Raw genomic sequence first — 24198 nt, 5'->3', positions numbered from 1 at the left:
CAAATCAGCTCTCTCATGAGTCCGCCGACGACTTCGCGACTCGCCTGAAGACTCTGGCCCATATTGCTAAGCTAGGAGACCTGAAGGAGGAGCTCATCACTTACAAAATCGTCACTGCCAACAAATGGCCGCAGATTCGTTCCAAGATGTTGGCCATAACAGATATAACTCTCGACAAAGCTATCGATATGTGTCGAGCGGAAGAAATCACTACCAAACGCTGTCAAGAGCTTGCTATGCAGTCAACGGAAACTAAAAAGGTAAAAAAAGTGAGCACAGGTAAATTTCAGTCAAGGTTAACCCGATGCAAATTCTGTGGCGACCAACACGAATTTACTAAGGGCACCTGCCCGGCCCTTGGTAAAAGGTGCAATCGTTATAAAGGAAGAAATCACTTCGAAAAAGTCTGCAAGGCCAAACGCAAATCCTACAGAAAGAGCTCCAAACGTATAAAGGAGATTAAAGATGAAAGCAGCGAGTCGGAGGAATATACTTCTCACGATGATGCTTCATCAGAAGACAGCGAGGAGGAATTCGAGATCGGAAAAATTTTAGACGACTCTGACCGTGGCGGAAGTGTTTCTGCTGAGTTGGAATTGAAATTCAACAAAAAGTGGAACAAAATCATGTGCGAACTGGATACCGGTGCAAACACTAGCCTCGTAGGCCATAACTATCTAACGAAGCAGTTGAAGAAGGAAAATCCAGTACTATTGCCATCTAAGTTCCGGCTGCAAAGTTTTGGTGGCAATCCCATAAAGGTTCTAGGTCAAGTGAAAGTACCATGTCGTCGTAAAGGCCGTAGATTTGGTCTCGTGCTTCAGGTAGTAGAAGGTAATCACTGCCCTTTGTTGTCAGCGAAGGCTTCGAGAGTGCTAGGATTCATACGTTTTTGCAAAACGGTAACGTTCGACGGACCTAATCCAGCATCGTCCTCCACGAAATTGCAAAACGTTTACCGTGTCAACGCGCAAAAAATCGTGGATAAGCACAAAGATTTGTTCACTGGATACGGTCGACTCGAAGGCGCAGTATCATTGGAGGTTGATCATTCAATTCGCCCGTTGATTCAACCACCGCGTCGAGTTCCAATAGCCTTACGCAGTAAGCTAAAACAAGAGCTGGAGAATCTAGAACGAGAAGGAATAATAACCAAGGAGACGACACACACGGACTGGGTAAGCAACATTCTCATTGTACAGCGTGCGGACCCATACAAGCAGAACATTCGTATTTGCTTGGATCCAGTTCCCTTGAACAAAGCCCTGAAAAGACCCAATCTGCAGTTCGTTACGATTGATGAGATCCTTCCAGAACTAGGCAAGGCAAAAATATTTACAATCGTTGATGCCAAAAAGGGATTTTGGCATGTCATGTTGGACGAAAAAAGCAGCAAACTAACCACGTTCTGGACGCCTTTTGGACGATATCGCTGGTTGCGACTGCCCTTTGGCATAGCCCCTGCACCCGAGTTATTCCAAATGAAACTTCAATAAGTCATCCAAGATTTGGAAGGAGTTGAATGCATCGCTGATGACATACTCGTTTATGGTACTGGGAATACAATAGATGAAGCTTTCGCCAATCATAATGACAGCCTCGAAAAACTTTTCTGCAGATTAGCAGAACACAACGTTAAGCTTAACCGAGACAAGCTGAAGCTATGCCAAACAACCGTAAAGTTTTACGGTCATATGTTAACAGATAAAGGACTTCAACCAGACAGCAGCAAAATTTCAACGATTCGCCACTATCCCATACCATCGAACCGGAAGGAGGTTCATCGCTTTATCGGGATGGTTAATTACCTCAGCAGGTTTATACCTAATCTCAGCGCGAATATGACGAACCTTCGGAAACTTATTATCAAGTCGCAGCCTTGGCAATGGACAAAATTAGAAGCAGAGGAGTTCAACCGAGTGAAAACTCTGGTCTCGGATATTGGAACGCTTCGATATTACGACGTAAACCAGCCGATCACCATAGAATGTGACGCCAGCTGCTTCGGGCTGGGTGCCGCCGTATACCAGAAAGACGGAGTTATAGCATATGCGTCTCGCACTCTTACTGCTACAGAACGTAACTACGCACAAATTGAGAAAGAGCTGCTAGCAATTTTGTTTGCATGCATCCGCTTTGATCAAATTATCGTTGGCAACCCAAAAGCAACGGTTAAAACCGATCACAAACCTTTGCTCAATATTTTCAACAAGCCATTATTATCCGCACCGCGAAGATTGCAACACATGCTGCTTAATCTCCAACGCTACAACCTATCAATCGAGTTTGTCACCGGGAAAGAAAATGTAGTAGCTGATGCCTTATCCCGAGCACCAGTCAACGATGAGCAGTCAACAGATAATTACAAAAAGTTGTGCATCTACAAATTGCTCAAGGAAATTGAAAAGGTGGAACAGAGCAATTTTTTAAGCATTTCGGATAGCCGCTTGAGTGAAATAATGGAGGAAACAGAAAAAGATCAGTCGATGCAACAAATAATTAAATATATACAAAGTGGTTGGCCAATTTCAGCTGATCGTGCTCCTGACAACGTTAAAGTGTATTTCAACTATCATGACGAACTATCAACCCAAAATGGCATCATCTTTCGTGGCGATCTAATACTAGTACCTCATAGTCTTCGCCGTAAACTTATTAATTGCTGTCACGTAAGTCATAATGGTATCGAAGCAACTTTGAAGCTGGCTCGAGCGAATCTGTTCTGGCCAGGCATGAGCTCGGAAATAAAAGACGTGGTAAAGAGTTGTAACGTTTGCGCAAAATTTGCCGCGTCGCAGCCAAATCCACCAATGCTAAGTCACAGCATCCCAATTCATCCTTTCCAGCTAGTTTCGATGGACGTTTTCTTCGCCGATTACGAGGGACGCAAGAGGAACTTCTTAGTCACTGTAGACCATTACTCAGACTTCTTCGAAATAAACATCTTGAAGGATCTTACTCCGCATTCTGTTATATCGGCATGTCAGCAAAATTTCGCCAGGCACGGTGCACCCCAACGAGTGTTAACGGACAACGCAACAAATTTCGTAAATCGGCACATGGTAAAGTTTGCTAAAGATTGGGACTTCGAACTTGTGACCTCAGCACCAAATCACCAGCAAGCAAACGGTAAATCAGAAGCTGCGGTAAAGATCGCTAAACGCTTGCTGTCGAAGGCCATCGAAACCGGAACTGATTTCTGGTACGCTCTTTTGCATTGGAGGAACATTCCTAATAAAATTGGTTCCAGTCCTTCAGCTCGTTTATTTTCCCGATCTATTCGATGTGGGATTCCAAGTTCAGCTGCCCATTTATGTTCCAGAGCAGTGAAAAATGTTCCTGAAAGTATCGAAGAGAATAGGAGAAAAATAAAATACCAATACGATAAGAAAACGCGGAACCTACCTGAACTAAACACCGGTTCACCAGTGTTTGTGCAATTAACGCCAGAGACTTCGAAACTGTGGACTCCCGGAAAAATTTCAAACCGGATTACCGACCGTAGCTATACAGTCAATGTCAACGGTAAGGAGTATCGCAGAAGCTTGGTTCACATTAAACCACGTACAGAACCATCCACGCCAACAGTCCATCTATCGCCAACCAATTCGGAACCGATTATCGAAAACTCTGAACCTGATAAGAACTCTTCGTCTATCACTGGTAACTGTCAAGCTAAATTTTATGAAGCAGAAAAATCGTCGCCTGCTGAGTTTCCATCGTCACCGCCGTCAGTACCAGCACCTAGCATGCAACGTGGTATGCAACTTGCAGCGAAGCCCATTGGAAACGCACCCTGTATTAGGGCAGCCCGACCGAAACGGGAAATAAGAATTCCTGAGAGGTTTAACCCTTAAATGCGCAATGTTGTTTTAAAACAACATTGTGAAAACCATCTCAAAATTATCATAGTGACGTATTAAAACTGTGAGACAATTTTCAGAAAATTTGAAAAAAATTGCTTTGCGCCTTTAAGGGTTAAGGATTTTGATTTGAACTAACGTAACGATTATTTTTGTAAACGCTATCTTATTTTTTTAAAGTGAGGGGGATGTTCTATTATGTACACCCCTCATGACTTGATCAGGCATCACTGCCTTAGCAGATGCATTAACACACTTCCGTTCAGTTTCAAGAAGTACGCGCCATAGTTAAGATCGCGCATAATAAAGCTCAAGTGAACTATATAATCGCGTATATCATTGACACTAAAACAATGTGAATCAAATTGCGGATGTTGATCAGTTTCCAAAATTCAAGGTCTTGAAGAATTCCCAAAGATACCAGATGTTCGATTGACTATTCAGGTCGACAGTTCAGTTCAACCAGTTGTCCAAGCAGCTCGACGTTTTCCGATTTCTATGGAAGTAGATGTGGAACAAACAATCCAAGATCTGCTAGAGAACAAAATTATCGAGCGAGTGGATGCCCCAATAACTTGGGTATCTCCTCTGGTTCCAGTAAGGAAATCCGACGGAAGAATCAGACTGTGTGTTGACATGCGTGCTGCCAACAAAGCAGTAAAACGTGAGAACTATCCGATATTGACAATGCAATGTCCGGGATTAAAAAGGTACGTTAATAAATCACAGCTTTTAAAAATAGTCACATATCCAAGAGTTTTATTATTATTGTCACAACTAGGTTGCGAAATTGTCCTAGATCGATCTTGAAGCGGCTTATTATCATTTTGAGCTTGATGAAACCAGTAGAAACATTACTACCTTTGTAGCCAGAAGTGGAGTGTATAGATTTTGTAGATTAATGTTCGGGATAAAATCGGCTCCAGAACTTTTCCAACGTGGAATGGAGAATTTATTCAGAGGAATTAAAGGACTGGTCATTTACATGGATGATTTTTTAATTCATGGAGAAACGGTCGAAGAACATGATGAAGCATTGCAAGAAGTTCTTCGTCGGATTAAGACATTCAATCTAAAAATCAACAAGAAGTCAGCCTTCGGGGTACCTACAGTAGAATTCCTGAGACATAATATGTCTGTCGAAAGTATTCGACCGACGGATGACAAAGTTGAAGCTATTGGGAATCTACAACCACCTTCATCGGTTTCCGAACTGAGGTCCTTGTTAGGGCTTGTCAATTTTGTTGGGAAGTTTATCCCAAACTTGTCAGCCCTCACATTTCACATGAGATGCCTTTTGAATAAGGATTGTCCGTTTGATTGGACTGAGACACACTCCTAAGAATTAAATACAATCAAAGCTATGATTGCAAGTGCTGGATACCTTGATTTTTTCGACTCAAACGATGAAACGGTTCTGGTGACTGACGCCAGCCCTTACGGACTAGGAGCAATATTGATTCAGAATAAAGATGGCATATCGCGAACAATATCATGCATATCGAGTTTGGCAGAATTTGAGAAAAAATATTACCAAACAGAAAAAGAATGCCATGCTATAATATGGGCCATGGAAAAACTGTATGTGTATTTATACGGAAAGCATTTTACGCTTGTTGCAGATAGTAAGCCCCTGGAATATCTGTTCAATAGAGTGAAGTCAAAGCAGTCAGCGCGTATAGAGAGGTGGATTCTACGTTTGCAGAGTTTCGATTTCACAGTAAAATACGAACCGGGTGAAGATAATCTAGCAGATCCACTCTCTCGACTATCACAAGGTATGAAAGATTGTAATACTGGCTGCGATATTATAAGTTGGCTGACAGATGAGATTAAACCATTCGTTTTGTCTATAGAAGAGCTTGAGAAAGCTACTCTGGTCGATGACGAGTTACAGAAAGTGAAAGAAGCATTATACTCTGGAATTTGGGACGAAGTTCCAAACGAATTCAAAACAGCGACGGATAAAGATGATTTAACATTATATGGAGAGTTAATATTACGAGGCGATAGAATCATCATACCTAAACAATTGAGAGAAAAAGTTGTTTATTTGGCACACTTAGGGCATCAGGGCGGAACATCTATGAAAGCTATGTTAAGAGCCAAGGTATGGTTTCCGCTCATGGATAAACTGGTTGACACAATTATCCGAAACTGCAAACCGTGTAAGATGACCGCTCTTCCAGACAAGCCAAACCCCATGAACCGTCGAATACCGACTATGCCGTGGCAAGATCTAGCCATCGATTTTAAAGAAGGTCTCCCGGAAGAAATGTCTTTGCTAGTTGTTGTGTGCTACACCTCCAGATTCGTACAAGTGGAACCAATGAAACCGGCAACAACACAGAAAGTGATAGGAACACTTTTGAGGATCTTCAGTTCCTTTGGTATCCCTCGATCAATTACATCAGACAACGGACCACAATTTAAAGCAATCGAGTTTCGGAATTTTTGTTTGAGCTACGGCATACATTTGAATCTTTCTACACCATACCGGAACAAAATGGAGCAGTAGAACGACAAATGCGAAATATCGGAAAACGGGTCAACATCAGTATTACTCAGAGAACAGATTGGAAGATTGATCTTTACGAATATTTAGCGCTCTATCACTCGACACCGCAAGAGACTACAGGCGTGTCGCCAGGCCAACTGATGTTTGTGCGAGAGATAAGAAATCGCATACCTTCCATTCATCATCCACCAAGTCTAAACTGGGAATCATCCAGAGACAGAGACATGATCCAAACGGAGCAGCGTAAAGTGCAAGCGGATGATTCTCGTCAGGCCAAACCGCATAATTTGGGGAAAGGAGATATAGTTTTAATAAAAAAAAATCTCAAATCCGGATCATATCAGCCAAATTTTGGATCAGAGGAATTCAAGGTAGTAGACATCGAAGGAGGAGAAATCACTGTGAGGTCGAAGGAAACGGGTAAAACATACAAAGTAATAGTTCACACTTGAAGAAACTGATAGAAGCATCAGAAGATTCAATACCCAGTGCGGACAAACTCTCGAAAGCAGATCACAATTCTACGAATTGTTCCTTGAATCTCTCCGAGAATAACGAATCTGGTGAGAGATCTTCCAATCGGGTTAGTAGACGACCAGCTAGATAGAACGACTATGTAATATGAATGAATATGTGTTTGTGTATGAAAATTGCAATAAAATGTAACACTACCACAAATATGAGATTATATTACTATAAATTGGGAGGGATGTAACGGTTGAATTATGTGTGAGTTCATCAACGGCTATATTGAAGAATGACAGTGCATTTCAGTGACGGGAGATGACGTAAAGAACGTCATTGAAATGATGGTTCGGCGAATGAATGTACAGGAGTAAGCGAGAGGGTATATGTGTTTGTGAGCGAGGTGAGCGTACTCCTGAGCGCAGAGCGGCATTCGAGGCCCGGCCGCGCAGAACAGCAGACGTCTTTGGATTGAGGGCACACGCGGGATCGGCGGAATAGTATAGTACTCGGCCAGTACAAATACCAATGGCGACGACCACTGCGACGAAAAGGGACTAGCGATTGGATGCTCGGAACGTGGAACTGCAGATCTCAACTCCATCGGGAGCACCCACGTACTCGCCGATGTTCTCAAGGACCGCCGGTTCGGATTTGTAGCGCTGCACGAGGTGTGTTGGACAGGATCCATGGTGCGAACGTTTAGAGGTAATCTTACCATCTACCAGAGCTGCGGCAACACACATGAGCTAGGGACAGCTTTTATTGTGATGGGCGATATGCAAAGGCATAATCAGCATAATAAATGTGCAGAGCCCTCACTCCGAAAGCACCGATGATGACAAAGATTGTTTCTACGCGCAGCTCGAACGAGAATACGACTGCTGCCCAAGCCACGACGCCAAGATCATCATTGGGGACTTAAACGCTCAGGTAGGGCAGGAGGAGGAATTCAGACCGACAATTGGAAAGTTCAGCGCTCACCAGCTGACGAATGAGAACGGCCTTCGACTCATTGATTTCGCCGCCTCCAAGAACATGGCCATTCGTAGCACCTTCTTCCAGCACAGCCTCCCTTATCGTTACACCTAGAGATCATCGCTACAGACGGAATCGCGACGTCAGGACCTATCGTGGCGCTAACATTGAATCTGACCACTACCTGGTGATGGTTGAATCACGCCCAAAACTATCCGTCATTAATCATGTACGGTACCGACGGCCGCCTCGATATGATCTGGAGCGACTGAAGCAACCAGATGTCGCCACTGCATACGCGCAGCACATCGTCGGGTACGAGGAACGGAGACGACGGAACGATTTGTTCGACGAGGAGTGCAGAGCGGTTTTGGAGGAGAAGAATGCAGCGCGAGCGGTCATGTTGCAGCATGGAACCCGACAGAATGTGGAACGATACAAACAAAAGCGGAGGCAGCAGACACGCCTCTTCCGGGAGAAAAAACGCCGCCTGCTGACGGACAACCGTGAGGTGATTGAAAGGTGGAAGCAGCACTTCGACGAGCACCTGAACGGCGAGGAGAATGTAAAGATGGTATCGCAGCAGAACTCATCAAGTTGGGCCCGGAAAAGTTGGCCACTTGTCTGCACCGGTTAGCAGTCCGGATCTGGAAAACCAAACAGCTACCGGAGGAGTGGAAAGAAGGGGTGATCTGCCCCATTCACAAGAAAGGCGACCATTTGAAGTGTGAGAACTTCCGAGCGTTCACCATTTTGAATGCCGCTTACAAAGTGCTATCCCAGATCATCTTCCGTCGTCTATCACCTAAAGTAAATGAGTTCGTGGGAAGTTATCAAGCCGGCTTCATCGATGGCCGGTCGACAACGGACCAGATCTTCACCGTACGGCAAATCCTCCAGAAATGCCGTGAATTCCAGGTCCCAACGCATCACCTGTTCATCGACTTCAAGGCGGCATACGACAGTATCGATCGCGTTGTGCTATGGAAAATCATGGACGAAAACAGCTTTCCCGGGAAGCTGACTCGACTGATCAAAGCAACGATGGACGGTGTAGCGGTGTATGGATTTCGGGTGAACTTTCCAGTCCATTCGAATCTCGACGGGGACTGAGACAAGGTGATGGACTCTCGTGTCTACTATTCAACATCGCTCTGGCAGGTGTGATGCGACGAGCAGGGCTCAACAACCGGGGCACGATCTTCACGAAATCCGGCTAACTTGTATGCTTCACGGACGACATGGACATTATCGCCCGAACATTTGGAACGGTGGCAGACCTGTACACCCGCCTGAAACGCGAAGCAGCGAAGGTCGGACTGGTGGTAAATGCGTCCAAAACAAAGTATATACTGGTAGGCGGAACCGAAAACGACAGGATCTGGCTAGGAAACAGCGTTACGATCGACGTGGATACCTTCGAGGTAGTGGAGGATTTTGTCTACCTAGGATCCTTATTAACGGCTGACAATAACGTGAGCCGTGAAATTCGAAGACGTATCATCAGTGGAAGTCGGGCCTACTATAGGCTCCAGAAGAAACTGCGGTCAAGAAAGATTCACCCCCGCACCAAATGCACCATGTACAAAACGCTTATAAGAGCGGTGGTTCTCTACGGGCACAAGACTTAGACCATGCTCGAGGAGGACCTGCAAGCGCTAGAAGTTTTCGAGCGACGGGTGCTAAGGACGATCTTCAGCGGTGTGCAGGAGAACGGTGTGTGGTGGCGAAGGATGAACCACGAGCTCGCTGTACTGTACTGTACTGGCTGTGGTCCACCAGGAGGTTGATAACTCTATTATCTTTCTCCGGACAAAACCAGCCTAGAGGCCGCGTGGCATCCGGTCGGTTTGAAGTATGTCAGTTATGGAAATAACAGTCAAATTCATTCGCAAAGGTGGCCGCGTCACTTATGAGGAGGCAAAGAGCTTAAGACCGATCAGTCTGACCTCCTTCCTTCTCAAATCAGTGGAACGTTTAATCGACCACTACATTCGGGATGGTAGCTTGGGCGAGCACCCGCTGCATGCAATGCAACATGCATATCAGCGGGGGAAGTCTATTACCACCCTGTTACACAATGTTGTCTACAACGTTGATAAAGCTTTTTCACAAAAGCAATCAAGTTTAGGAGTTTTTCTCGATATTGAAGGTGCTTTTGACAACGTGTCTTTCGAATCCATTTTGGAAACAGCACGAGATCATGGAGTACCTTCATCTATCACGAACTGGATACACGCAACGCTTAGCAACCGACATCTGTGCTCATCGTTAAGACAAGTAGAGATGAGGAAACTGAGTGTCTGCGGTGTCCTCAAGGTGGTGTAACTAGCCACACAAGACTGTGGCCCCAAATGGTTACTTGGGATGAATATACACTTGCTCCCAGTGACCTTACACTCACATGTAGTTTTCCTTTTAAAACTTTCAATGTGAGAATTCCTCTTCGTGAGGAATGGCTGTCTGGCTGGATGGAGCGACAACTTGAATAATACGTAGTTTGTTATACGGACGGTTCTTTGTTGGGGAGCCGAGCCGGTGCTGGTGTCTATTGTCGTGGGATGAGATTAAACCAATCTTATTCGCTTGGTAGATACTGTACCGTATTCCAAGCAGAAATCTTTGCGATTCTGTGTGGCGTACAATCCGCACTTCAACAGGGAATTTGCGGTAAAAGAATCTATTTTTGCTCTGACAGTCAGGCTGCCCTGAAAGCACTTAGTTCGGCAGATTCGAGATCGAAATTAGTAATCGCATGTCGAACTCAAATCGAAGAACTTAGCATTTCAAATGCTATCTACCTTCTATGGGTACCCGGTCATTCCGGTTTTTACTGGAAATGAATGGGCGGACGAATTGGCTAGAGCTGGCGCTGCGACTGATTTCGTTGGTCCAGAACCAGTTCTACCACCGTCAATAAGTTAGATAAAGCACAAGATTCGCTCTTGGGCTGCATTCGAACATGCCAAACATTGGCGTAGCTTGCAAACTTGCGTTCAAACAAAGGCTTTTCTGCCGGATGTGAGTCCGAAAATGTCAAGAAATTTGTTGCATTTTTCCAAGCACAACTGCAGTATTCTGGTCAGGGCACTGACTGGACATTGCAAACTCAATTATCACATGGATACTATTCAGCGCGCTGAGTATTATTCATGTGATTTTTGTGAATCCGATTACGGAACATCATATCATTTGATATGCAATTGCCCTGTATTAATGCAATTGCGCATCCGGTTTTTTGGTTCTCCATACATAGATGAAGCTATGTACAGAGAGCTGAAATTTAAGGATATGCTTTTGTTCCTAACCCAGTGTGGTAAAGGGCTATAGTTTTTTTAGCCGTATTTGAATGACAATATCTCTTCGGGGGTGTTGTCGTTCTGTTATCTCAATATCCCCTCGGGGGTGTTGATATATCCGCTCACTGTTTGGGTAGAGGTTCTAAATCCCTCCGGGGGTTGGAAGTTTTATTCCTGCTGTTGTAACACCTGCAGATCGTTCAGCATCACTCCGGGGGTGCAGAATGCTCTGTTTTAATTGTTCTGTGTCGTTGTTTTCCTTACCCCTAACCTTACCACTTCCCCAATCCTTCCCATCAGGAAAATGATGAAAAGACGATTCTTGGCAAGGCACAAATCTCCGATCAATATGGGGAACGTGCCATTTGAGCCAGACGCTACTGATTCCTGATACTGGCGACAAGCCTTTTATGAAGGACTATCTTGTCTACATGCCCGCTCACAATGTTGAGATCAGTTTGTCTTCACATCTCGTCCTGAGCAGAAGCAAAAAATCGTCCCGCGCAAGTGAAACAGTAAATTCTACCTAAAAATCAATCGGTGCCTATCACACAAGCAGTCCATATAACAATAGCCTATACCTACTGTGCGATATAGTGATGAGTGACGGTGCCCAGCAAAAAGCAACATAGATGCGGCCGAACTGTGTTGCTGTTGATTTTTCAAAATGCCCCGTAAGACCAGCCATTCGGGAAGTGGAACAGTTATTAAAAGTGCAGATGGAACTCAATCTGGCTGAAGTGAAAACCCTACAAATGCATCATATCAAACATTGCGTGCTGATTTCGTTCAACAACATTAACCAAGCTGAGTCATTTGCCTCGCGAAACAACATGCAGCACACCGCCGAATGCGGCAATGTTAAATATAGCATTCCCGTATACATCGAGAACGGCGCCGTAGAAGTTCGGGTCCATGATTTGGCTACGCGTACCCCTGACGGCGCTATTAAAAAATGCTTGCAAAAATACGGAGAAGTAGACTCCGTTACACATGATACATGGAGGAATTTTTTCCCGGGCATCCCTAACGGTGTTCGTGTGGTGAGAATGCGTGTGACCAAGCCAATTCCCTCATACTTAAGCTTCACAGTGTTAGGAAGGGACGATGCTCTCATTCAACAGACATCACTAGTCACGTACCCAGGGCAAATTCCTACGTGCCAGTTCTGCACGAAGAAGCTGCACCTCGGAAAACCTTGCGTAGAAACTGTTAAGGAAAACTTAACCAATCCAACTGAAATCAGCCCAGAACCATCTTACGCTAAACCACTAACAGCTGCAAAACCAACATCTCCGGATCAAGCACCAACAACCAGCAACAACAACAACAAAACGAATGCCGAAAAATACGAACATACAATAACGACCGATAAGAGTAAGACACAAACTGGAACATCTGACCGCGAGCAGCAGGAAAGTACTACGGATTAGAACATGGACATGAACGACAACGCGAAAGAAGACAAACGGATCGAACCTCAAATTGCAGTGGACAACACTGGCAATCTTTCGCCCCCTAGAAAAAGGATCTCAACACGCAGCAGAAAGCTGCGTCTGAACGAGACCAAAAATTTAACGTAGATGTTTTTTTATTTATTGTAAAAAACAAACAATCGGCCTCGTCGAGCTACCGCATTTGGGCCTAAATAAATTAATCATAAAAAAAAATGTTGAGATCGATGGTGCAGTCACCGATTCGAGTTTGTCATGCGTGGATCTACTGAAGTACGTAGTTGGCTATTTCAAGGACCTCTTACACTAACGAGCAAAAATTTTGAATGTCAATCGCACTGAACCTTTGCCTGGAGATTCAACATAACCATGCCATGTGTATAAACAGCATCCGAGGAATCTGAAGCATTCCCTTAAAAAGTGCTCTGCGTACTCATTTGCAGAAATATTGAAAAGAGTTACCCACTCACCACAACAAATCAATATGCTTTCTTGGCTGAGGAGTGTGATTCTGATGATCTTTATGTGGGGATATCTTTCACTGCTCGCAAAAATTATAGGAAGATGAGATTCTTTACAAAAGTTTAAGGGGGCGTCTGGTGTAGAGGGCAAAAATAATAGACTTCTGTTTATCCGTTTAATTGTTAGTATTGAACCTCTAGAAAGGTCTCCCGCAATCTCAATTTAAACTGCCGCGCGTATTTGGTATAACACGCGCAGATTTCAATCTATCAGCAACAATTTTCAAAAAACTGACAGCGATAAAAATACAGTGTAAACAATGCACTCTAAACTACTTATACCCAAGAGAAAATACGCAATGGGACAAAATTAATCAACGAAGTGACTTGATTTTTTTATGAGGATGCCCAATATGTAGAGTTTGTCGATGAACCACAGAAAACTGAGTAAAAAATTTTTTCTCCCTATTAGTTAGAAGAAAAATGAGCGATTTTTACAGTATAATACGAAAAACGGTTTTCATGAAGCCATTTTCCGAAATTCGAACTTTTTTTTATTTTTTGGGGTTCATCGACTAACTACAATCTTATGTGACATTTCAACCAGAGATTCAACTTAGTGCAGAGCTCGTTGATGACCGGCACCGTGTGATAGGGTCTCGATTACAATTGATTACTCCACGATTTTTGCTACAGCTTTAAGGAGAGGGGCTGCTTCATTTCCCATGACCACAAATCTATCCCATTGTATTTCTATGGAACTGAGTAAACATGCGATAAAGTTTGTTACATATTCGCTATTTTTTAATTTGAAGTCTTTTCAGTTGAAATTTGCGTGTTGTGCAACTCGAGAAGGTTGGTTATTTACTCTTTTATCCACTTTTCTTTTACGAACAACACCCTATATTATGAATAAATCTGGATGAGACTGACAGGGCCGTAGGGTAATCGTTTGGCATCTTTGGTGGAGTCGATGTTGTGCGCTTCTTTGATGTTTACATTGGCGTTCTTTTTGAGCTCGATTTTCGAACAAAAAATTAGTTCGCTTTAATTTTAACATTTATCCTCACTTATTATATAGAGTAGGTCGGGATTTCAGCGTCCCCATAATGTTGCCGCCCTTGGCGGGGGCCAACCCCACCATCTGCACGCTACGGCTCTGTATATAATAGACATTTCCATCATTATATTGAACATAACTAGCTATGGAATTGTAGTTTTGACAAATGAGAAAGGTACAATTGCACCACTAGGTGGATTAAAACAGGTTTTCTTGTTGGCCGTAACTACAATATACAGGGTGTTTGGTTCATGAGTTAGAATCTCTCGAGGGGTGATTTACTGTCATATTTGAAGCAAAAAATCGTTCTACACATACCATCAAATCTCAACCGTTAGAGTTATTGAACTTTTTGTGTAAAAAACTTGTTTATCTTAAAACACCTCTAACTCAAAAAGTATACCTCGTATTTTAAATCTTTTAGTGCCATTGGAAAGGTGAGACAATTTTCTATTGAATAATGTTCTCATATCTTTCAGATAATTAGTTTTAATTACCTTTTAGTTGTAAAGTATTTAAAAGTTAGTGTTTTTGATGAGGTTTTTGTTAATTTCCTCAAAATAATGAATTATGATTATAGCAATATCTATTATCTAAAATTTGGGTTTGAGGACGATTCATAATTTGTTCTTCAACATAACATTCCTATCTCGTTTCCTTGTAATTTGACTTCTAAACTTTTCCTGTAATTGACTTGCAAGTTCTTAAAAGACTGATCTAAAAAATATGCTTTATATCGCTATTAGGGCTTCATTGCAAAGCTGAGAAAATTTCCTTTCGATGCATGTACAGATATCTTTTAGATAAGTGTACTACATGACCTTTTACTAGTAGTATAACTCAAAATTTGCGTTTTTTTGGTGATTTTTGTAATTATTCTAATTATTAATCAACTAAATTTATCGTCACTATTGTTCATTTGGTACCCCTTAATATTCTCTACAACTTGTTATTTGACACTTTATCCCTATCGCTTTTCATTTCGCTGCAATTTAATAGTTAACACAGCATGGCCTCATCACAAATGCAGTGGGTTTAGGGTTCGCAGTACCGACCCTTTTTGGCGAGAACCGGTACTACGGTACTGAAGCCCTCAGTACCGGTAAAGTACCGGTACTCGAATTTTTTTTTAAATTCGAAAAAAGCTTCAAACTGAAATTGAATGCTCAAACTGATGATCTTTTTCTCACATGATTGATTTGTGCTGATCAAAAAACATGTTTATTGTTTTTAATTACTTCGGAAGGGCAAGACTCATTTCACAGAAGATATTTTTTGTAAAGGGCACGTTCTTTTATTTGGAAATCTAGGCCACTTTGAAATCAATAACTGCTAAGTGGTGCGACTTTCGTCAACTTGAACAGATGGTAAATGTATGAAACTTTATTAACAACAGTAAATCAAAGCGAGAATGGCAGTAAATCCGAGCAGGTTAATCGCATTTCCTCGTTTGCCTAACTATTCTCTAATGCATATCAAGGCTCCTTGCTTTCCTGTAAACTATGGAGTTTTGCCAAGGGGTGAGTCGCTTAGAACTATGTGCCATACACACTGTATCGCCTACGATAACACTATATAAGATTACGATTCACAGTAATACACGATCATTTCACTCGTTACCACAATGTGTGGCACAATGAGGCACACTTTTGACAATTCAAAAACTGTCAACAAAATGTAGTTAAATAATCATAGCAACCATTGCTTTTGTTTTACCGAACACCATGGCACATCGTGGCACATTGCGGCACACGCTACCACGCTGTTTGTTTGTGAGCACAATTCAATTTGTGCTAAGCAACTCACCTCTTGAGTTTTGCTGAATTTTCCGATCACCAATAATTACAAATCACCCCATTTGAAGCAGTTCACCAAGTCAAAAACTGTTAGCTACTAAATCGCTGTTCGTTCTTTTATAGATAAAGGTTTAAGAGCAAACCAAATACAGACATGGCTTAGACCATAGTCTTATTACGCGCCACCCAGTGAATAATGGAAACCAATCAGAATGTCCCTAATAAAACTTTAACTTCTAGAATTATTATGATGATGGCCCCACCTCATTTCTACACAAAGGTGTTATCTCAACGATTTATCTAGAAGGCAAATTAATATAATTAAACGTTGTCTTGCAGACCGACATTTTGAAATAGATCCCCCTGCAGAGTTAACATATTTGTCATAAAAAATTGTATTGTATCGAAAATACCGGTACTGGCTTTTGTTCAGTACCGGTATTACGGTACCAAAAATGGGTCGGTATTCCCGGGATTTTCAGTACCGGTATTACCGGTACCACAACCCTAAGTGGGTTCGAAATCGTTGTTTTTGCATATGAAACGGGAAGATAAAAATGATTTTGCTTCGAAACTAAAAGAGATAATTGAATGGAGTCAAAGGAAGAATTGTAGAACTTGCTGAGATGCATTCATTCCATGATAATAATGGTGAAGTTTATTATTTACTATTTTAAGAAAATAACGAAAATACAAATAATAACACTAACTTTAAACTAATTAACTTCTAAAAGAATACTAAATTCACTTAACTAAAAGGCATTAATACATTTTTCTCAGCAAAATTTTCCTGGCTTTCGAATAAAAATAAAAAAAGGTACAATAAGTGCTATACTTTTTCAATAAGAGCTAGTATTAGTGAATATGAGATAAAAATATCCAAGTTCAATAACCCAAACACATGAAAACAAGACAAGATAAGTGTACCATGTCAAAGAACAAATTATACAACTTTTCAAGACTAACAATTTGAATTATTAAAATAGTGATGTTAACTATTTAGATTTTCGCGAAGTGAACGAAAATCGATCAAAATTGTTAAATTATAAATAAATTACTGTGAAAAGATTACTTAACCTCATTAGCTGTAACATTTGAGGACATTTTTCAGTGGAAAATTTTCTCACCTATCCAATGGATCTAAAGATTTGAAATACAAAGTATATTTTTTGAGTTAGAGCTATTTTAAGACAACTAAGTTTTTAACACAAAAAGTTCAATAACTTAGTAACGGTTGAGATTTCATGGTATGTGTAGAACGATTTTTTTCTCCAAATATGACAGTCAATCATCTCTCGAGAGGTTCTTAACCATGAACCAAACACCCTGTATATGAGCGGAATTAAGTTCGCCTAAATTTAGTGCACCTTTTTCCGCGTGCTGTAATTTCAGCGATAGTACCTATTTTAAAGTGCACTAGCCATTTTGGTCTTATGAATTGTTAAAATAATACACTCTTTTTATTTATTTTTATAAATTGCAAAAGTTTGAAAATGAAAATCAACCGTATCGCTTCAAATTAGTTATACTCACTACATTATGGTTTTTATTATTTTGCAGGTATGTGAGCTGCCACAAAAAATATTTTTTTCTTAGTCGGTATGGATAAACATAAGCAGCATATGTGTATTACATGTTCAATTATTTTAACAAGCCTGCTTCTGCAATTTTACAGTTCGTTCAGAGTGCGTGGAATTCTAAACTGCGCGGAATTATGTGCCTTCACGGTAGAAAGGTTATGCAATCACTCTGAACATCTTCAACCTAATCCCCTATTTTTTTTACTAATATAGGTTTTCTGTATTTTAACAGAAGCTTAGTTGGGGGTATGGGGTGAGGGGTTACCATCCTCACACATCACAAGTTATGAGTAAAATCAACTATTGCTATTATTTTTAAAATAAAGACGCATTATCTCAAAATCTTTAGGACCCATATTGTTAGTACCTTCGGAAGAGTTGCTCAGAATGCTATTATTTAAAACTTCCCCGAAGATATTGTCCTTCTATCATATCTCGTTAGAGATACAGTTCTAGGCAAACTGGCATTCTTCGGCAAGAAAAGTGACAAAGAAACCTGCAACTTGATGGAAGGAATCAAACACCATTGAATTATGATTGTATTATTTGATTCTGGTGTGCCTCACATTTTTGTCCATTCACCCTCCGAAATTCTCTATCATTAACACAATATTTGCACGCAAACATGCGAGTTAATAAAATTGACGGGCTTCCAGACAATCATATTGACACCAACTTCCGCCCTATGCTTGTCTAACAATCAGTTGCTAAATCCCATTTATCATTAGTGATTGCTGATATAGAATCATGATACTGGATTCAACGCTGAAACGTGATTGAACCACACGCTATTATATTTTAGGAAAAACAACACAATAAAATCACGTTGTCACCACGCTCAACACATTTATATGTTGGATGATTGTTTTTGTATGGTAAGTCAACGAACCATCTAAATATATGTTATTTGGATGAAACGAAAATTCCCAAAATAAGTTCCACCGGCGCATGCCGTCACAGTATTTTACTTACACAGAATTTCTCGCTGCGGCAGCCACTTCCTGATATAAACATTGGACGGTTGGTTCGGCAGGGTTTCATTCTCCCACTTCCAGATGACTTGCTGCTTGAAAGAACCAAGCGCACTAAGTATAGCGTTGCGTTTGTCTTCCGGCAGCGTTTCGGCTCTAATCATAGAGCCCCAGCTGATGTATATGACTCCATGATCCGCAGCGTCCAGCAGCTTCTGCAGCGGCGGGTCTAATTCTTTGAACTCCTGAATGTGTATTCCTCCCAGCTCAACCACCGCCGGTGACAGTGGCTTCGGACCGCTGAGCGAGTAATGCTGATTGACGAACATCATGCTGGTCCGTTTCTGGAGATCTTTAATATCTGGCATGTTGTCACCGAAGCGTTGCCTTAGCATTGAATTTGCCGCATTATCATTAAACCAACTGTACATCATTTTAAACATGTGCACGGTGATAAAATTAGCCAATCTCTGGGAGAAACTCATCTTTTCCGAATAGCCCATGAACAAGGCCGGAATGTACGATGGTATATTAGGATTACCGACCCTGTCGTAGTGCCATGGCATAAGGGGACAACTGCTCAGACCAATGTAAGGCGCGTTCAGCAGGTGGGCCACTCCTAGCATGCAGTCATTGTTGAACTGCTCCATCAGCACTAGATCGTACTGAACTTTTGATTCCAGTACTTGCTTGATGGCGGTCGAGTCGAGAGCATTGTTACAGGCTTGCTTACCCCAGTCGTACAACATGAAGAACTCCATGAAATGGGAAAACGCAGGACGGTATTCGAAGAGCTGCGGAGTAATTGAAAAAAAATGGTATTATGTCATAATCTAGTGAATGAGGGAACTCATTATTTTATGATGGAGTGGAAGAATTATTTTCTCGTTTAAGTTTCAAGGTAACTTTAGCTCATTACTTCACTCACCTCAAAGCTCACAGAGTTGGTCATTAACTCCATACCGGTCAGCGGAAGATCGATATAGTTGGGCGGTGGTTTTGCATTCGGAAAGTGACTTACGACTGTCACCTCGTGGCCGGCGGCTGCCAATCCTTTCAGCACTGGTTCGAAGAAGTGAAAATGACTAATGGCTGGATGTGGAAACAGTCCAAGTATTTTGTACGATTGAACATGGCCACATGTGAAGGTTAGTACTGCGACACACCAGAAGACAATCGTTTTCATCGTATCGACATCAAGGGATGCTAAGAAAGTGTAAATCGAAGATGTGGGTAATTATTATCCAAGAAGGGAAATGTGTAATTTGACTCAAGTGAAATGGGTGGATTAAGCTGATTGATACTCAATGACGATTGTGAAACATTAATTTGTACGTCTAATTTAAGTAATCCCTAATATGGAACTCGTTTTGATCAATGATTCAATATGGCAGATTAAATACAGATTCAGCATTTTAATTTGTTTGCAATACCAGACGACGCATTCTTGTTTTATGCTGTAATCTGAATGTGAGTTGCTGCCGTTATTAGCATATTTGTCCCATGTTCTATGGGATTCCCCATACACATAGGACAATTATGCGTAGAACGGCAGTACAGTATTTTCGATTTTACTGTCGGTTTTTCTTTATGGATTATTAGCGACCCTAAACGTAAACAATTTAAATGTGGTAAGATTGTGTTGATTCATTCCGAGATGTACATAATGTTCGCGGTCTGTGAAATTAATAGAGTATAAAATAAAGACGTTATCATATCAAAACAAGAACTGCAACAAACCACTTCATAGTGATGTTATACTACATTATGCCAGAGTGGTAAACAATGACAATCAAAAATACTGAGCGTAGTTGAACTCCACTGACGTAATAACAATGATTCATAGTTTACGTTCGCATAAAGTTTACGATCTGCTCAGTCACTATGACTTTTTGCGAATCTGGATGGTTTTAAGAAGGATGCGCTTGCAGTACTCAGCAAAGCAATTTTGTATACCGATATCTCACTAGGGTACTTAGCCGCCCTGTATTACCATATTCAATCTCATTCATCAGGTTCCATTATAGACGAATTTCGCGCCAAATCGTATTCAGAGTTGGCAGCACCCTCTCAGATTCTGATGAAACTTTCTGTACATGAAGACTGTCACAAAAAATCACTTTGCATATTTTGTTTTTCCAAAAATTATCTAGACTGTCTTTTGAAAAGGGCCAAACTTTTTTACCAATTTTTTTCAAATGGCTATATTCTAAAAACGACAAATCCTACAAAAAATGTTGTAAGAATGGTTTTCACAAAATTAGTCAAATTTTCGAATAAAAATATTGAAAAAATTCTTCATTGACTACTACACTGAAAAAAATTGATTTGAAAAATTTAAAGTCAATTTACAAAAAAAAACATTTTTGATTTGGATGAAATCTTGTTCCTAGATAGATAATTATGTTCCCTACCTACCGTCAAAAATTCAAGTTGGGCACTTTTAAGGAAAAAACCGATTTAATCCACCTATCAGTGAGATGAGACATTTCTTACACATATCACTGTTGTATTATCCATTAGCTTGCCGATCACACGCTAAATTTACATGCAACTAGATGTGAGATGTGCACGAATAACGCTTCGAATTAACTGAATAAATTAAAGAAAAATAATAAAACAAAACAAAATTTAAAATAAAAAAGTTATTCATAAAATGGATAGTTTGATTAACATAAATCAAATTAATAAAATAAATAAATCAAATTAGCTCAAATTAAAATTAGACGAAATTAAAACGTAATGAAATTAAGAGAGTAAATTAAATTGTTTCAGGATAACAAGCTATCATACAATAACATAAAGGACTGGCTAAACCGAATTGATAAAATTAAGAAACTGAATAAAATATGAGAACTGGGAAAAACTAACCATTTAATAAAATGATTGAAATAAATAAATAGGGTAAGGTGTGGCAAATCCGACCTACTAAATGGTTTTGGCTGTAAAATACTCATTTTACATCGGATCAAGTCGTTTTATATACCAAATTAAAGGTTAGACTTCTGGACAACTTTCAATGTATAGTATTTTATTCCTATCTTGAGAAAACTTTGAGATACAAGTGTTTTACGAAAACGTTCATTTTTGCTGTTTTCAAAAATGGTGGGGTAAACCCGACCGCCTATGTTTTTGGTTGATTTAGTATAGATACTACCCAAATTATATGGATTTATCATTGAAAATAAATCAATGAATGTTATGTTATTGAATTGTAGCATGAAGAAAATGGAATTCAATGTCAATCTTGGAATGTCAAAATCACGAGCAGTAGTACGTAAAGATATTCCCATTTATCTCGGAGCAATTACTGGACGAATACTATATTCATCACGTTTTTGTATCTTTCGTTTGTAATTATGAACCATTGCGAAAAAATAATAAAAAATAACAATAAAAATATATTCCAATTTTATAAATAATCATTTTCTTAGCAAAAAAGCGGTCGGATTTACCCTACTATTTAGAGATCGGATTGGCCCCACCGCGTCATTTTTCATTACGATGCAATTAAAAAAAATGATGAAAAAGTTGGACTAAATTCATCTATGCACTTTGTAGGTCTTTAATCAAAGAATTTAAATCCACTTACACTTTTTATGCTTTCACTTTAACAATAAGAAATATCCTGCAGTAAATGATACACAAAAATCAAATCAAAAGTTATAAAAACAATAATAAGGTTTGATCATCACAATGTAGACTAATAAAATGCTGTCCTACCACCATTATAATTATTTTCGATGCTCTACACGACAACATTGATATTAGTTCGCTTAGTGCTTTCGATTTTCGATAACAGAGGGGGGTCGGGTTAACCCAACGGTCGGATTTGCCCCACCTTACCCTAATATGAATAATATGAATAATATGGATTAAATTAACTCTTTCATACCTAATTATTTTGTCGCATATATAGGGTTCCGAAACCGTTTTTCTTAAAAGTGTTAGAATAAAGAAACACGAAAAACCTGTTTTGATCAAGATAGATGCTTCTCTAGCAGTGTTAGAAGCTGCTGAATTTTTACATACTAATCCTTAATACACATCTCCTGCAAAGTTTTCAATAGTTTGGGCAGAAAAGGTAGCAAAAAGCAGTCCAAATTAATAAGATTTATCAGTTTTCAAAAATATTTGAAGAAAACGAAGATATATCAAAATATAATTTTTCACCGATAACTGAAAACGTCTCTGGCAGCACTGCTCTAGTGAAATCCAATCAAAGCAATTGCAATAACTTGAGTTCTACGGATCTTACTCTAACTATTAGCGCTCAAATAAACGGTGATTGTCACAATTATTAGTTTTACTTTTTTGTCCAAGCCCAAAGTTATACTACCCATGAATGCATATTTGTCCCGTTTTCTATCTTTATGGGACTGATTTGCGAGTATGGGCAGTAAAGCTATTTGAAAATTTTGTTCATAAATAACAGGATAAACAGAGAGTTAATAAAATCAATAAAATGAATGGAATGAATAATATAAACAAAATAAAAATGTTTTCTGTCTTTTTATCATTTTTTTCATTTTGTTTGTTTTTAAGCAGTTAAATTATTAAAATGAAAAAATCAGCGATATTAAAAAGTAATAGAATTAATAGAAGAAATTATATTGTATCTAACTAATGTTCTAGATGAAATGAATAAAGTGAATGACTGAACAAAGTTAGTCAGATTATTAAAATGAATAAAAATGTAAACCGGAAAAATATCAGAAAAAATATTAGAAAAAAGTGAATATAATGAATTAAATGAATAATTCGAATAAGATACATAAGATAATAAACTGATCGGAATGCATACAAAGAATTAAATGAATACAATAGATAAAATTAGGTCACATAAACAAAATAAATAAAAACAATGCTAAATGAAAAACATATTTAAAATGAAATGATCATATATTTATTATTAGTCAAATATTTAAAATGCAAAAAATAAACCAAACGAATATAATACATTAAAGGAATAAGCTGGGAAAAAATGAGAATATTTAATAATATTTTAAGAAAGTTGTTGAAATGAAGTAAATGAATAAAATGAATTTCACGAATTCCAAAATCATTGTTTCAGAATATTCTGAAATGTTTGTAAAAATCCCATTGCAAAGAGCACGTTTTCGTTCTTCTTTTCTTGGCGGAATTTTTAGGATTATCTGGTGTTTCTACTTTATTGTTGGTCCTTAATTAGTCATCAGAAAATCTAGAAATCAGGAATTTGTTTTGGAATTAAAAGATATCTTTTTGGTTACAGACATCTGAAAAATGAATTTGTATAGAATGGAATTTTCAGGTCCAGTATTTGAACGCGTAATTAGAAATAGTAAACTGAGAAAAGGCCACCCGTAAATAGTATTCATTCGCATTGAAATATCTACACTCAAAAAAAAAAGATGGGTGGGTAATGTCAGAGACATAACCGGAGTGAAGTAGAATACACTTTAGACCGGTAAATTCTGCTCTGGAATAAGCAATTTCTATGCGATTTTGTCGACTTTAGCACATTCATAGTTTATTTGGAGTATTTTTGGAATTATCAAGTTGACAATTTGCAACATTCTTTGAAAATATTGTTGAACTTTTATGAATGAAGGCACGCAAACGAGCGTTTGACCGTCGTCCTACTACCAGCATTAGAGAAGTAGCAGATCAGCATTTTTCGCTACATGACCTGTACCAAACAAACCGTAAGTCCACCGGAGGAAAGGCTCCCCGCAAGCAGTTGGCAACAACTCCCTGGCAACCCTATACCA

The 24198-nt window shown here is 39.8% G+C and overlaps 1 protein-coding gene across 1 annotated transcript in view; it reads right to left on the bottom strand.

Annotated features, from left to right (window-relative positions):
- LOC131682644 (UDP-glycosyltransferase UGT5-like) overlaps window positions 1-24198 on the bottom strand; it is a 54632-nt gene that overhangs the window by 3692 nt on the left and 26742 nt on the right. The window contains exons 2-3 of the mRNA XM_058964295.1: window positions 19374-19651; window positions 18447-19239 (exon numbers count right to left, since the gene is read on the bottom strand). Of these exons, the coding sequence (XP_058820278.1) occupies window positions 18447-19239; window positions 19374-19631 (1051 nt within the window). The 5' untranslated portion in view covers window positions 19632-19651. The remainder of the gene's footprint in view (window positions 1-18446; window positions 19240-19373; window positions 19652-24198) is intronic.

The sequence above is a fragment of the Topomyia yanbarensis genome, chromosome 2 (genome assembly GCF_030247195.1).
Source record: "Topomyia yanbarensis strain Yona2022 chromosome 2, ASM3024719v1, whole genome shotgun sequence".
In the NCBI taxonomy this organism is placed as follows: Eukaryota; Metazoa; Arthropoda; class Insecta; order Diptera; family Culicidae; genus Topomyia; species Topomyia yanbarensis.
The sequence above is the reverse complement of the archived record's forward strand: the minus strand, read 5'-3'. Positions and strand labels throughout refer to the sequence as shown.